Consider the following 17,069-nt stretch of genomic DNA (forward strand, 5'->3'; position numbering starts at 1 on the left):
GTCAAATACTTTACTATTACTAAACCAAGAGACAATAGCTTGTCGTTTCCAACGGGAACAAATGAGTCATAGTGGGCAGAACAAGCAAGGAGCTGGGCAGGGCCAAGCACGCGCTAGCAATATCCTATTGGCATGTTGTAGCATATATCTGCATATTTCCGTTAGGGTACTCCTAGTCTGTGAAGTGCGCGTGTGCAATAACTCAATTCGCCTTTGCACTCCTTCTAAACAGCGGGACTTGTACTTTTGCAGAGGGGAAAGTCTACAAACCTTAGTCCAATCTGTTCGTAACATATTACAGATTTTGGAACAGAAAACTGTATTGCGATCAAATGTCTAATCAATGAGAAAATGTGCAGAATGTCGGCCAAAATCCATTTCGTTCCATCTTCTCCCACTGCCCGCCAGTGGGCTTCCTCTCACTACCATATTTGGTAGTGAGTGGAAACGCCAACCGGATGCTTCACATTTATACATCCAGTGAAATATCTGTGTCATTGTTCTGTGGTACAGTCTAAAGATAGGCTAAAACTGCTTCTCCAATAGAAATCCCCGATCACAATTGTAGGCGATGTCATGGCGACGTTGGCTAGCTAAACTCATGCGTAGAACACGTCATCGGGTCTAACGGTCGTCTCCTGCAGAACTGCGCATGTGCAGGCCGTCAAATCAAAGGCACTCCTTAGTAATAAAGTTTTTTTTGACGAAAATGAAAACGTGTCAGTTTGTCACTTTCACGAGGTTTAAGTAATAACATGTTAAACTACTTAAGACATTAGCTCGAATCTAGGTTGTGCCATTAAAAATTAACAACTAAAGAAGAATTTTTCACTTTTCTCATTGACTTCTCAAACCCCAGCGTGGTCTGTTTCGCAAGCGGTCCTGGAAGTCTCGCGATGTTGCGCCTCTGAGTTTAGAAACTCTGTGACCATAACTAAGAACACCCCCCTGTCCGTGGGATATTCGATCTCCTCAGGGGTGTTCGATTCAACTTCTGAGAACCTCAAGTCATTCTGTTGATGAATTGCCAATATTTTAATATTCGGCAGAAAATTGCCTTTCATTTAATCAAAGTGGATTCATTGAAGCGTCATGTGAATGTTTGAGCTGCTGAGGTCTCATCTTATCCCATTTGGTGCACCGAGAGCTCTACCAGGTGGTATCGACCTGACTTCAGAAAAGGTCAAGCGCTGTATTTGAATATAGCTGTCAGTCACAAGGGCACCATACAACTCTGGTAGAACAAGACACTCAGCCTAGAATAGAATATAAAATAATAGAATACAATATAATAGAATATATCTATTGTTCTATTCTGGACTTTTTGTTATTCTGCATACATTCTGTCTCACTTGGTATCACTTTATAAACCTTCCTGCAATTATTAAATAATTACTTGAGAAGGTAGTGTGATAAAGTAATGTGTCTCAGCCAAGGGAGATGGCAGGCACTGGACAACAGTCTTTGAGGTGAAGTCAGGTGTTTTACTTACAGCGTGGTGATCAGTGTCCGGCAGTCGACTTGAACATATACAAATACATCCAGAATACTAAGAAAAGGCTAGAATAAACGTGTCTAGTAAACATCCTTTTCAGTGTACTACAGCTATTTATTTACCTTTGAGTTGCACTTGCTGAGAATGACATGTTCTGACTGTGCAAGGCTGGTGCAAAGCCACATTGTCACAGGTAGAAATACTTTTCATAAAATGCAATAACACTAAATGGAAATAGTAGGAACGTTTTATGGTTGCTTTTACTCCACCTACTGGACGGGGCTGGAACATTAAATGTTTCCCATTCTCACTATGCATTCCACATTTCTAGCATGTTTCATCGCAGAGATGGGCTTGCAGACTTATCACTGGCATATCTCACACTGTCATAGCAAATAGATGAAGGCATTCCCTTCCTCACTCTCGTCCTCTTCAGGCCCAGGGCCCCAGAGGTTGAGTTCTCCAAGGAAGAATCTCAATTGCATTTCCTTGATTCCCCACGTCCTCTGACTCCTCTCTCCTCGCCTCCTCAATACCCATTAGATGAAAAGATCATAAGGGACCTTCTCTGACCTTCTTGTCCAATGGTTTTGAAAAGGGGGTGAGATGATGCACAAATCAAGGAAATGCAATGGAGATTCTCCCAAGGTATCAGGTTAGCTAATCTGTTCACACACACACACACACCCTGTGGGAAAGCTAAGTCAGCCTCTGTTTATGGACAGTATGTCTAGTGGAATTGTGTTTACCCATGGTGTGCAGTGGGACTGAAGGGGTGTGGAGTGTGGATATCAGGTTGCTGCTGTGTATACTTTGTTAATATAGAACAGCTGAGACACTGATAGTTCCCAAGCAACTACACACACACACAAACACACACACACACATACACACACATACACACACACTAAATATGCAGGTGAGACACACAGCAGGCTATCATATACTATATGGTGCATACACAAATACAAGCTCTGTACAAACTATCAGTAACAGTATGATGTAATAAAGTAACAGTATGATGTAATAAAGTAACTGTATGATGTAATATAGTAACAGGATGATGTAATATAGTAACAGGATGATGTAATAAAGTAACAGTATGATGTATAGTGCTGGCGATTAACTGAAATGTCAGTAATGTTTTGGTTTTAAAACAACTAATTGACCAACATCGGTTCAATTATTTGAATTCCATTTCGTTAGTTTTTATCTGTGAGCTCAATGCGCACATTTCACAGTTTCTCTAGAAATAGATCACATCCAGCCGTAACTGTGCAATGTAGTAGGGAGTTCTAGTCTCCAACAGGTCAATATTCTACATAGTTTAGCACATAAAACGTTGTAATTAACTACGATGACCATAATCCATTGTGCATCTACTTGTCTGGTCTGTGTTTCTTTTACGCCTGCTACATTAGGTTAGTGTTGGGCAGAATGCGCAATCGTGAGGGGATATAGAGAGCAGCTGTTGCTTTGCAAGGTATCTCTACCTGAAAATGCATGATCTAAGTGACTGATAGTTGGCATTCAGTGGCAGGTAGCCTAGTGGTTAAGAGCGTTGGACCAGTAACCAAAAAGTTGTTGGTTCGAATGCCTGAGATGACTAGGTGAAATATCAGTCCATGTGCCCTTGAGCAAGGCACTTAACCCTAGTCACTGTGGGTAAGAGTGTCTGCTAAATGACTAAACATGTAAATAAAATTGTGCCTTATTTATTTTGAAGAACTACCAAATAGTGATTTGTCAGACAGCATAGGCAGCAGCTCTATAGAGATGAGATGATGACTCGGAATGAAATAATAAAGTCATCAAATAAAACAAATGTAATATATACAACAAATGAAATATTTTATTAAAGTAATGTGAATAAATTATGGTTAATAAGTGATGAGCAATAATGGGCAGTCACTACCGTCATGGGACTTTTATTAATTGTTTTCTTCTGTTGTTACAGCATTCAATCCAAATAATCGAAACCAAAATCGAAAACTGTGATTATTTTTTAATAACCGAAATCGAACCGACCTCAAAAAGCGCTAATCGCTCAGCACTAATGATGTCATAAAGTAACAGCATGATGTGCTGTTATCTCCATCTCCCTAGAGAGTGACACAGAGGGATCAAAGAGCCCCACTAGGAAATCTCTCAGCTTACAATAACAAACAACGTTAGGCTTGCTTGCTTTATTCCTTTTGTGCTTCTGTGCAAAGCGCCCCTGAACTATGTGTTATGTGTTTTTCAGCCAGGTCCCCCGTGATACAGGTCAGTATTCGACATTCATCCATGTCTGAGGATTTCGGGAGATTACGTGGAAACCGGCCAGTAGGGGCAACAGTGAGCACTGTTACCTTCAAGTAGGTTTCACTTTAGCTAGGGCATTGTGGACAGGAATGGTGGATGGGTGTAAGCATGTACTTCTGATTTCAAAGGTTGCAAGGTCAAAACCCAGTAATATAACGTTTTTAAAATATATATATTTTTGTTTTAAGCCTATACCAAACCTTAACCCTTACCGTAACCATTTGGAGTTAATGCATAGCCTTAAGAATTTGTAGTTAAGGTCTGAACTTAACCCTAACCTTAACTTCGGAGTGAATGCCTAAACTTAACCTTAAACACTTCTAAATCTGACTTTTGGAACAACTTCGAAATTTGACGTTTGAGAAACATGGATGAACGTCTAATTCTGACGTGAGACTGTGAGAGCTGGTAGATGTTTTTATCCTTATTGCCTGCGTCCGTAACGGGTCCGCGGTCAAACGACCACCCCTCATCACTGTCAAACGCTCCCTAAAACACTTCAGCGAGCAGGCCTTCCTAATTGACCTGGCCCAGGTATCCTGGATGGATATAGATCTCATTCCGTCAGTAGAGGATGCCTGGTTGTTCTTTTAAAAGTAATTTCCTCTCAATCTTAAATAAACATGCCCCATTCAAAAAATACAGAACTAAGAACAGATATAGCCCCTGGTTCTCCTCAGACTTGACTGCCCTTGACCAGCACAAAAACATCCTGTGGCGTACTGCATTAGCATCAAATAGCCCCCGCGATATGCAACTTTTCAGGGAAGTTAGGAACCAATATACACAAGCAGTTAGGAAAGCAAAGGCTAACTTTTTCAAACAGAAATTTGCATCCTGTAGCACTAACTCCAAAAGGTTTTGGGACACTGTAAAGTCCATGGAGAATAAGAGCACTTCCTCCCAGCTGCCCACTGCACTGAGGCTAGGAAACACTATCACCACCGATAAATCTACAATAATCGAGAATTTCAACAAGCATTTTGCTACGGCTGGCCATGCTTTCCACCTGGCTACCACTACCCCGGCCACCAGCTCTGCACCCTCCGCTGCAACTTGCCCATGCCCCCCCGCTTCTCCTTCACACAAATCCAGACAGCTGATGTTCTGAAAGAGCTGCAAAATCTGGACCCCTACAAATCATCTGGGCTAGACAATCTGGACCCTTTCTTTCTAAAACTAGCCGCCGAAGTTGTCGCAACCCCTATTACTAGCCTGTTCAACCTCTCTTTCGTAACGTCTGAGATCCCCAGAGATTGGAAAGCTGCCGCGGTCATCCCCCTCTTCAAAGGGGGTGACACTCTAGATCCAAACTGTTACAGACCCATATCCATCCTGCCCTGCCTTTCGAAAGTATTTAAAAGCCAAGTTAACAAACAGATCACCGACCATTTCGAATCCCACCGTACCTTCTCCGCTATGCAATCCGGTTTCCGAGCTGGTCATGGGTGCACTTCAGCCACGCTCAAGGTCCTAAACGATATTATAACCGCAATCGATAATAGACAGTACTGTGCAGCCGTCTTCATCGACCTGGCCAAGGCTTTCGACTCTGTCAACCACCGCATTCTTATTGGCAGACTAAGTAGCCTTGGTTTCTCAAATGACTGCCTCGCCTGGTTCACCAACTACTTCTCAGATAGAGTTCAATGTGTCAAATCGGAGGGCCTGTTGTCTGGACCTATGGCAGTCTCTATGGGGGTGCCACAGGGTTCAATTCTTGGGCCGACTCTTTTCTCCGTGTATATCAATGATGTCGCTCTTGCTGCTGGTGACTCTCAGATCCACCTCTACGCAGACGACACCATTTTGTATACATCTGGCCCTTCATTGGACACTGTGTTAACAAACCTCCAAACGAGCTTCAATGCCATACAACACTCCTTCAGTAGCCTCCAACTGCTCTTAAACACTAGTAAAACTAAATGCATGCTCTTCAACCGAACGCTGCTTGCACCCGCCCACCCGACTAGAATCACTACTCTCGACGGGTCGCACCTAGAGTATGTGGACAACTACAAATACCTAGGTGTCTGGTTAGACTGTAAACTCTCCTTCCAGACTCACATTAAGAATCTCCAATCCAAAGTTAAATCTAGAATCGTTTTCCTATTTCGCAACAAAGCCTCCTTCACTCATGCTGCCAAACATGCCCTCGTAAAACTGACTATCCTACCGATCCTTGACTTCGGCGATGTCATTTACAAAATAGCCTCCAACACTCTACTCAGCAAATTGGATGTAGTCTATCACAGTGCCATCCGTTTTGTCTCCAAAGCCCCATATACTACCCACCACTGTGACCTGTACGCTCTTGTTGGCTGGTCCTCACTACATATTAGTCGCCAAACCCACTGGCTCCAGGCCATCTATAAATCACTGCTAGGCAAATCCCCGCCTTATCTTAGCTCATTGGTCACCATAGCAACACCCACCCGTAGTATGCGCTCCAGCAGGTATATCTCACTGGTCATCCCCAAAGCCAACACCTCCTTTGGCCGCCATTCCTTCCAGTTCTCTGCTGCCAATGACTGGAACAAATTGCAAAAATCTCTGAAGCTGGAGACCCTTATCTCCCTCACTAACTTTAAGCATCAGTTGTCAGAGCACCTTACCGATCACTGCACCTGTACACAGCCCATCTGAAATTAGCCCGCCCAACTACCTCATCCCTATATTGTTATTTATTTTGCTCATTTGTACCCCAGTATCTCTATTTGCATATCATCTCTTGCACATCTATCATTCCAGTGTTAATACTAATTGTAATTATTTTGCACTATAGCCTATTTATTGCCTTACCTCCATAACTTGCTACATTTGCACACACTGTATATATATTTTCTGTTGTATTTTTGACTTTATGTTTTGTTTTACCCCATATGTAACTCTGTGTTGTTTTTATCGCACTGCTTTGCTTTATCTTGGCCAGGTCGCAGTTGTTAATGAGAACTTGTTCTCAACTGGCTTACCTGGTTAAATAAAGGTAAAATAAATAAATAAATAAAAATCCAGTTACTCTCAAAGAGGGGTAATGGGGGATAAAAGTATCTGTTTACAGATGTAGGATCTTCATTTGAGCCAGTTTGCTACAGCAGAAAAATAATCCTGCAGCAACAGGAAATGTGAATTATTATGTGGATCATAATGAATGGACATTTTTTGTAAGGGTTGATACATTTTGCGTTAGGGCAAATCAAGTATGAAATTTTAACGTGGAAATTACAAACTTTAGAAGCCTTTTTAAACCTAGAATACGCTACAAGTTTGCATTTCCTGTTGTGCAGGAAAACTCTCAGTAACTAAAGAGTGATCAAGTTAAGATCCTACATCTGTATTACCATCTCAGAGGAGAGGAGATAAAAGTGGAAAGTAGAGAGAAGCAGAGAAAAGGCCATAGTTGGCTTCCTGTGTCCTCAGTGGCAGCACTGTGCTAATTAGGCTGTGTGCCTCTATGGGTGATGTGCTAAATATCCCTGAGTGTGTGTGTGTGTGTGTGTGTGTGTGTGGATGGCAGTGCTTGTGTAGCAGTGTGTTTCTATGGGCAATGTGCTAAATATCCCTGTTACATGCTAATGAGCAGCCAGCTAAGCTCAGTTCCACTCACACTCAGCCAGGCCACTGGCTACAGACTGGTTGGAAAATAAATACACTGTCTATGGTAGCTATGTGTTTTTGTTTATAGAGTAATAATGCTCTCCATTTATATAGTGATTTTACAAGTGCTCAAATCGCTTTACAGTGTATAGGGGTACTAACCTGGTCCACTACCAAGACGTTGCACCATCCTACAATCAGAGTGCTCAGTACTTTGTTTATTTCCAATCAGAAGGGTCACTCGCTGCTATAACTGTGCTAAAGTATTAAGTGTGATATTACATTACAGTAGGCTATGCTGCCAAGCCAATTAAACTGTACAGATGCCAGTGGAGTAATAAAACATTGGAGGCCCTGGCCGTTCTATCAGCCAGATCTCAGAGAAGTCAACAGAGTTTGGCCTCACATCATCTCTGTCTCTGCTGTATTGGAGTCAGATGACAACTGTGGATCCCATGGAAGTGACGCATAAGGACACATCCTATTTTCACGACCCCCCACCTACTATCTCCACATCCCACCATGGGGCGGTGGCTTGGGGTTGTGAGTGTTTGTGTATGGTGGTCCCACCATGGGGCGGTGGCTTGGGGTTGTGAGTGAGAGTGAGTGTGTGTGTGTGTGTAATGAACTTTAACTTGGGGGAGGCAACGTTTCAGTCTCACTGCTTACCCCCTCCCTCTATGATTTTCTTGTGCATGAGGGGGGTGTCCAGTTGCTGGTAGATATTTCTGTGCTGGAAACCCCCCCCCCTCCACACCCCAGACCACTCCTGTGACAGTCGGGAGAGTGTGGGCAGCAGGCACCTTCAATCAGCCCCCCAAAATAGCACAAGCGGAGGGATCCACGCCCCTGTGAGTTCCCTGACTATCTCCTCCTACCCAGTCCAGCCCATTCCTGTTCTCAGCAGCCCACAAAGAGACAAACAGAGAAGAGAGGAGCCAGGATAAGACAAATACACAGCAAAGTGACATTCCACCTTGGAGAAAGAATCTCAGCTTGGAATATATTGGGACACTGGGAATATACACACATAGCTATAGAAGTGTGTCAGTGGACCCAGCATAGACAGACACACTCCGACTGCGGGAAAATAGTGTGTTTGATTTCACATAGGAACACACACGCACATACAGGGCTAGTTGATTGGGCCAAGGGTCTCCATACAGTGGCATTGTGTGTCTGGCCTGTCCTGCACCATGAAGCTGAGTGTGGCTCTGTTCTTCGCGGGGCTGTTCGGGGCTCTGGCAGCCGTGTTTGTCCTCCTCTCCTTCGGGACAGATTACTGGCTCCTGGCCTCGGAGACATGTGACGAAGAAACTAACAGAACCATAGGACCTGGGGGCGTTGCCATAGAGGTAAGGAACATGGAGATTCCTGATTACCGTCATGAGATGTTTTGTTGTTTATGCTTCAAATATTGTAGTCCAATATTTACCTAGTATATACTATAGTCCACTAATTATTACCTGTGTAGTAATCATGTAATAATGATGAAGTAATAACTTTGGTGTTATTGGGATTCATTGAAACAACCAGCACTACAGCAGGTGGAAACAGCAGGTGTAAGCAAGGAAAGGTTTGGTGTGGCCTCTCTGGAATGTTCCTTTTCTTGGTCCTCTTTTCTCTTCATATCAGTGGTCATAAAATACAAAGGAGACAAAAAAGGTAGCCATTGGTGTAAGATTGGGGGTAACATTGGGTAAGACTATTCTCTTGTTTCTATTTGCTGAATTAAGGGTTAGGGGTTGGAGGTTAGGGTGGGTTTGGGTGGTCTGGGAGGATCAGCTGGTCAAGGACTAATGTGAAACCATGGAAGTCAAGGAAAGTTGTTCCTTTTCTGGTTGGAGTCTCCTTACAGGAAGTGGTGTCGGGGTCAAGGTCAAACCTGATTCCACTAGTCAAAGCCTTGCTGATTAGATAATTAGGTGCATCAGCTGTGTTGGTGCTGGGCTAGAGCAAACATTTATACCCCTGTGTGTCCCCAGGAACATAATGAAGAAACCTTGCTTTGGATCATAGTATGATCAGTGTGGTGTCACGTTGCTTCGAGAGCTATCAGTACCATGTTTATGACTTTAATAGAGTCCATCCTCCATTACATTGGCTATTGTAGATTAAGGTCCTCACCTTAGTGCACAGCCTAAGGTGGATCTCATGAAAAACCCTCCAAACTTGGGCAATTTACTTGTTCTATTTTGGTGGTATTTTCTCCTGGGTGCATGGTCCAATTACTCTTTCAATAAGACTTGAACTGTGAACTGTGTAGGCCTACAGTACAGGGTTGCATCTTTGGGGGGTTGTTGCCGCCTAAAGGCCATTTGCTGTATTTCTACGCAATTTAACATGACCCATGGGCTTGTAACCAGTTATTCTTAGAACAGCAACAATAAGCAAAAATGGCCGCAGTCATCAAGCTAGGTAAGAGATCATTATTAAATGTTTTTATTTACAAAGACTTGATATTTTATGGTCTTTATCAAATGCCATCAAACGTTATTAGTCAGACAATATTTCAAGTTTATATGAATATATAGTTAAAGGATATCTTAACTTTTTCAGACCCTGTCTTGTCATTTACCCAGAAAGTAATCTATGGGGCCAGGAGACACAGTCATCTATGGTTCACTTGCGTGAACTTTAAACAATGGTGATAGGGGCAAGCTCACCATATTCAAAAGTTGAGACCAAATCACCTCTAAGTAACTTCTAATCTAGTCTTTGAGTTGATTTGGTCATGGAATTATGAACATGGTGAGCTTGCCCCTATCCATAGTGTTTTGGTTGTTAGCTCAAGTTAGAAGTATCTTTTGAAACAAAACAAAACTGTGGATGACAGTCTCTCCTGGCACCATAGACTTCTTTCAGGGTAAATGGAAAAAAGTCTAAGAACAGGAATGCTCAGAACCGGAGCTACACTGTTCTTTATCTGAAGGAGGAGTTATTGGTTGATTCATGTGATGACATTGATCAAACAAGCACCTTCAATTAGGGCTTTGATAACCACTTGATAGGGATGGTGAGAGCCAGAGGCATATGTGGCAGACGTTTACAATGCTGAAGTAGCCTATAGTAAATTCCTCTGAAAAGCATTTCCTGGATTACATTACTGCCCTATTAAGACATATTTGTTTTAAGATAGTGATAATATGGACCATCACACTATTTTATTCTCTATTTTAGGACAATTGGGGGTATCCGAAACAAATGTGTAAAAATTATTTGATTAACATTTTTTTTATCTGGCCTTAGAAATAACAATAAGATATGTCAAATCAGGTAATGCCAAATTTCAGTCTGAATGAGAATGCTTGAATGATTTAAATGGATCAGGAAGGTATTGACAAGTTCAGGAAAGCAGAAGGAATATCACCAGAATCATTGTGTATTTCATCATTCTTAGAACAGAAGATCAATTCATTTCCCCCAGTCATTATGTGTGGTTTTGTCACAGTCCCTTCTAATGAGTCCTGCGTGGCTTGTGGGCATTGTAGAGGGAAGAAGAAGGCACATATATGTTCCTGAGAGTCTTACCTTTCAGGAATGGGTCATAATAGCTAATAGCCCAAACCGTTCAAACACTAGAGCCAAATTCATAGGAAGAAAACTAACATTCATCATTGGCTTTAGAAAACCGTTGGTTGCCGAACCACCGCTCACGCCTCGATCACGCCGACAGCATCATTGCCTTTTGGTAGACCAGAAGTACATTATTTTCCATTGGAACGCAATGTTTGCCTTTGCAGCATTGTGTTGCAGAGGCAGTTGCAGTGCGTTCTGTGTGGTGCATATGTTTGATTTATCCAATGTGTGCATCAAATTGTATGTTTAGAGTTGGCAGAAATAGTAGCAAAAGGTGCATGTTGAACTTCTGTTGCTCACATATCCAGTAACAATTTTTGATTGCATAATGAAAAGGTTTGACTGCAGAATTTATTATGCAGCATTAATGCAATGACGCTGTCAGTCTGTTCAAGGTGTCAGAGGTGCCCGCATGGTCCTAAAGCACACAGTCGCCGTTTTTTGTATCACAAGTGAAATTAGAAGACTGGGGGGGGGACAAAAATGCAATTTCAGAATGTGTGGGGGACTTGTCCGCCCCGTCCCTAGTGAAAGTTGCACCCCTGCTACAGTATACATGCCTCCCTAGGGGCTGCTAGCTAATGCAGTTGCTCTGCAACCATCCAGCAATTGAGACATGTTGGATTCCTGAGTGATAGAAATACAAATGTCAGTATTTACAACAACCCAGTGATATGGAGTTGAATATCAAATATCACCCACTATAGAAGATCCAGGTCGTCACGATGAGCAATGAGAATGGAATGTCTGCATGATATCAACACTATCAAACCACACACTGTATGTACCCATGTTGTAGTAGTGTTAAAGACTATTACACATATACATATAATCAGTGTTATGTCCTAGAGAGAGAGCGAGCGAGAGAGGGCAGTGGGCACTGTGAGAAGCAGAGGGAAGCAAAAGAGACATTGGGAATAGGAGAGAAAGGGGGAATGAAAGCAGCTGTTCTAGCTAGAAAGGACTCTCGGTTCTGACTCAACACACTTCACACAACCCCACAGGAAGCTAAAGGTGCTCCCTCAGCATGACCCTTGACCTTACAGTCAGCAATTGTAGCACTAGCACCATATACTATGACAACATTTACGTGAACCAGCTGGCGAGGCACGACATGATACATGTCTGGCTAATGCTAGAAAAGAAAATACTAGGCAAAATGTGAAGAAGATAGAAAAACGTGTTATTTTATGACGTGCTATTATGTAATTGTTATGGTTGTAATATGAAGGACTTATGATGGAGTGTTCTACTAATGTGTTACTATTATTATCTTTCCTCAGCGTGGTGACATGATTCTGGTGGAACCCGGTATGGGGTTCCCCCCAGACGCCACCTTCTACCACGAGGGCTTCTTCTGGAAATGCTCCTTCGGCGGAAACCTGGACGATGGCACCCTCTTGAAGTTCTGGATCAGTACGTCAGAAAACATATACTGCAAATTCTCCAGTGTTAACTCAACACTAACAGTGTTAAATTTAACACTGGGCAAGTGTCTATATGGGTCCACACTTTTACAATATTAAATTAACACTGTGCTTAGTGCTGACGCTGTTACACGTTAACAGTGTTAGTGAATTTACACTTTCAGTGTTATGCAATAACACCTCATATATTATTTTTAAAACTAAGAAGTGTATATAGTTTACACCCATTGTGTAAAGCAATAACACCTCATATAGTATTTTTAACCATTACACCAAGAGGTCTATATCTCTTGACGAGGTCACTCAGTGTTAGGTCAAAGACATTACAATAATATTTACACGTTTTTATTGCCACATGCTCTTATGTAACCATTTCTAAAGACTTCATAACTCAAAACAGACACGCTCAAAATTAATTAATGTAACCATAGACCACTAAACGGATACAACACTTCCACTTACGGTTGGCCAGAAATAACTAATTGAAAGCCAATTCCCCACTAAGCCATGTCTCCAATATAATTTCCCAGTGTGCCTCGCTTTTTCAAGTGAATTGTAGAGTTACCACCCATGACTGTATTTGTTAGTGACAGAGACATGGTTGTTGAATTCATTGATATTCAGTCCTTTGGACTTCACTGAGTGAGTTTCGACTGTAGGTGAATGTTATCATTAATTTAACTGTTTATGAAAATTCATTACATATATCACAAGGCCTTACTTTGATTATCAAGTTTTAGCCTATCACTGTGATGTTAGGTACCTTGTGGTTTACAGGCCTCATCCGGCCTGCAAGTCAAATTATGCTGGCATGTAATTCCTATTTGAATTCAGCCAGAGTCAGGGCATTCATTCACCCGCACCCGCAACCTAACTGTCAGGGTTAGGAACATTGTGAAAGGAGCCTACCTAAACCATTTAAACTGGAACAACCATTTTCGTAATGGGTGCAATAAATGTAACTAACTGATTGGATTAGTTTAAAAACATTTATGTTATTTATCTTTGTGTAGCATAAGATTAATCAATCAATCAATGTACACAAACACGGATATTAAAACAATCCTAAAAAATCTAGCTGAAGTAGAGCATGCTGGGAAATATGATAATGATGGGCGTTGTTTTGATGGGAACATTTTACTCTCCACAGAGTAAAACTGACACAATCACACACTCATATTCAACAATGGTTATTCACTCTTAGAGTTAATTTAACTCCTGAATCAACACTAGAAATGTTACACAGAAAAATCAACACTAGGTAACACTGTCCAATTTCCTGTGTACTTGTATAAAGTATAACACTGGGGTTTTGGACATGCACAATATGCTGTTTTGTATACTCTGACAAAGTGTGTAACAGCCCCAATACTATTTAGTAGGCATGTACAACGCATGTGTTTATATGCATGTTTGGATATTGGGAAACACATATGACTGAAACTTTAGACCCTACCTCTCCACTCTCACTCTCTTTCACTGTATCCTATTACTATTTTCATCTACATTTGGGCCAGTACAGGGACAGTATAGAACAATGCAAACAGTTCATGAAAGTCCTTAAGGTAAATCACTTGTTTATCGAATGTGACTTCTTGATGCTCTGACGTAGTATGAGACCCTTATCACGAGATGTTATGTCATGTGACTCTAGGGAAAGGCTGTATCATGTGATGTTATTCAAGTCCGTTTTCATCTGATGAGATGTGTTGACAATCTCTAATAGGGAACATCCAGGGAGGGTCATTGTCACAAACACCCTAAAGCTCAGGGAACGACCTGGCGAGGGTCTGCTGAATTCCACAAGGCAGAGGAGAGAGGGGGAGAGGAGTAAGAGACTTAGGTTAAAAAGAGAATATCAAGAGTACAAATTAGATTACATTTAATTCAATTATCAAATTTAATGCATTCGATAAAACTTGAAGACTATGCCAGTTTAGTCTCTGTATAGATCCTGCTAGTATATGCTGTCTTTTTAATATAAGGGCCCTTGATGAGGGGAGGATATTTGCTAATGCCAGTGCCATGACCTATTGCTTTTTTTATTAGTTCTATAATGTGATATGATTTAATGTATCTAACAATGGGCCTGTTTGTCTCTCACTAGCCAATCAGCCCCACTCTAAAGTCTGCACACACGCCTACCTCTTCCCCTTTCCTGTGTCTCAACAGACTCACAACGTCACCGCATATGACTCCGCAATCAGTAAGTGCTTTTCTCTCTGTGTGTGTGTGTGCGTGCGTGTGTGTGTATGTGTATATTTTACATGCCATTGCCATGTAGCCTACTTTGAGATTGTGAGTGTTCACATGTGCTTGTGTATGGGTATTCAAGTTAAAGTATAATTCTGTTGCTCACTGGTTGCCATGGTTCTAACAATGATTGACATTCCTATTGTCCAGTCTACAGAGGCTTCTGGAGTATCTTCATGCTAATTGGGGTGGCTGCCGTCGTGTTAGGCGGGTTCTTCATCATCTGCGCCGCCCCATTCGCCAGTCACCGTCTATATAAGGCTGGGGGCGGGCTCTTCCTGACGTCTGGTGAGTTATTGGCCTATATCATCTTAATTTTTAGGATACAACATTTAAGATAGAGCATAACAGTTTATCTCTGTTGAAGGAATGTAGTGAATACCATCACTAATACAAATACCTGCTGCAGCCAATCTGATACAGTCTACCTCTCTCTCCCTCACTGTTTTTCTCTGTTTCTCTATCTCCTTTCTCTCTGCCATCATCTTTCTCCTTCCATCTCTCTTTCTCTCTCTCTCATCCCTTCACCCCTTCACCCCACCTATCCCTCCCTCCCTCCCTCCCTCCTCCCCACAGCTCTGTTCCTGCTGGGTGTGGTGGTGATGTATGTGCTGTGGGTGGAGGTGATGGATGTGGTGCAGGTCTACGTGGACCACCAGCGCTCCTCTGTGTGTCCCACCTTCAACCTCACCATCCACTACGGCCTGTCCTTCTTCTTCGCCCCCGTTGGCATCTCCTTCTGCCTGTTGGCCGGTCTCCTTTTCCTCCTCATTGGCCAGTCCGTACAGATGCAGTACCACTGATTGGTGTCGCTGTGGCGAGAGTGTGACGACGCCCATGGTAGAGGGCGAGGCGCTGAGGCTTCTGGAATGCTGTAACGGTTGGGGCCATATCAATTTCAATTTGTTTAATTTAAGAAGTAAAATGAAATTCCAATTCAAACATTTTATCATAGAGAAGCGTTGAGGTAAATTGGAATTGGAATTTCAGTTTACTTCCTGAATTGACTTCATTGAAAAGGAATTGACCCCAACCCTGCTCTGTAACTTCAAGAATGTGTTGGAAATCTCTGTGTTCTGTCAATCATCCAACAATGGAATGGTACTTCTTTGAACTCTGTGGTGTCACTGATTTGACAGGTTACAATTACATGTTTCAGTCACTGCAAGTGTTTGATAGAGTTCCACCCAAAATGACACCCTATACCTTCATATTAGTGCACTACTTTTCACCGGAGCCTCTATAGGGAATAGGATATCATTTGAGACACAGCCAACGTCTCAGTCCCCCATCACTACATGCTCTTCACCTGACACCTACAGTACTGAGAGACACAGGATTGGTTGGTTGAACTGTGGTGGCGGCTGTTGGTGTTTTGCTTATGCAGGTTGTCAGCGGTCACATGTCACATGTTGCCATAGCAGCGAGTTGGGACTATGGTATGGGATCAGGAAGAGTGTTTTGTTTGTTGAATTCTTTCTCTTTGTATTTTTTGTCAAATGGTTTTAGAAGGCTGCCACTGTCATTTGCTGAGTGTGTTGAGGTGTGCTTTAACATAAATGAAGGGTGAACAACAAGTCACTTTATATGCTTCTCTAAAGATTTTATTACCACTTTATAAATATAATACAAGTGTATTCCTTTTTAAATTATTAGCACATTTTTTGAGAAATGTGACTGCCTCACCATGATATAAGCATGCGGTGTGAAGAGTTAGAAATAAGGTATAGAAATCGAGATTAGGGGCTATATTCAATCTGTTTCGCTGAAGTGTTACAGATTGCGTGATAGAAATGTAAAGGTGATTTCTGATTGAGCAGACATATGCAGCTCTGGTTAAAATGTTTTAGTAAACTATTTGTTTGCTTTCTAAATAGTAGATACTGTAATGAACAATGTAAATTACTACATGCAGTTTAAAACACTAATAAATTGATAAAATATGTTTTGGGGGGCATTTTATTTTAAATGAAAGTGTGTTGATTACTTGAACATACAAATAAAAAAAGGGCTGATCTTATGATCAAAACATACTCTCTCCTACACAGCAAATTCTCCAGTGTTAAATCTACACTGAAAGTGTGGGACCATATACACACTGGAACTAGTGTTAAATTAACACACTACTTAGTGTAAAACCTTATTTGAATATTTCACAGACTACCTTGCGTTTCGAGTTACCACCAATGACTCTATTTGCTAGTGACAGAAACATGCTTGTTGCATTCATCAATTTTCTTTGTTCTGTGGACTTCAACCAGTGAGAGCCTAAGTGAATGTTCTCATATAAAAAATTAAAAAATGTATTTATTTCATGCAATACCATACGTAGTTCACAAAGCCTTATTTTGAGGGCCTAGCTTTACCCTAATACAGGGGCCTGAAACTCATACACATCACTTTGAACCAAAACC

The 17,069-nt window shown here is 41.8% G+C and overlaps 1 protein-coding gene across 1 annotated transcript; it reads left to right on the top strand.

Annotated features, from left to right (window-relative positions):
- Positions 1-8,265: 8,265 nt before the first annotated feature.
- On the top strand, positions 8,266-16,600 carry tmem182a (transmembrane protein 182a). The gene is made up of 5 exons (XM_041867636.1): positions 8,266-8,751; positions 12,259-12,391; positions 14,510-14,608; positions 14,806-14,943; positions 15,232-16,600. Exons 1-5 carry the CDS (start codon positions 8,593-8,595, stop codon positions 15,456-15,458), a joined length of 756 nt encoding a protein of 251 aa, XP_041723570.1. The 5' UTR covers positions 8,266-8,592; the 3' UTR covers positions 15,459-16,600.
- The last annotated feature ends 469 nt before the right edge of the window (positions 16,601-17,069 follow it).

Source organism: Coregonus clupeaformis, chromosome 23 (assembly GCF_020615455.1).
Source record: "Coregonus clupeaformis isolate EN_2021a chromosome 23, ASM2061545v1, whole genome shotgun sequence".
In the NCBI taxonomy this organism is placed as follows: Eukaryota; Metazoa; Chordata; class Actinopteri; order Salmoniformes; family Salmonidae; genus Coregonus; species Coregonus clupeaformis.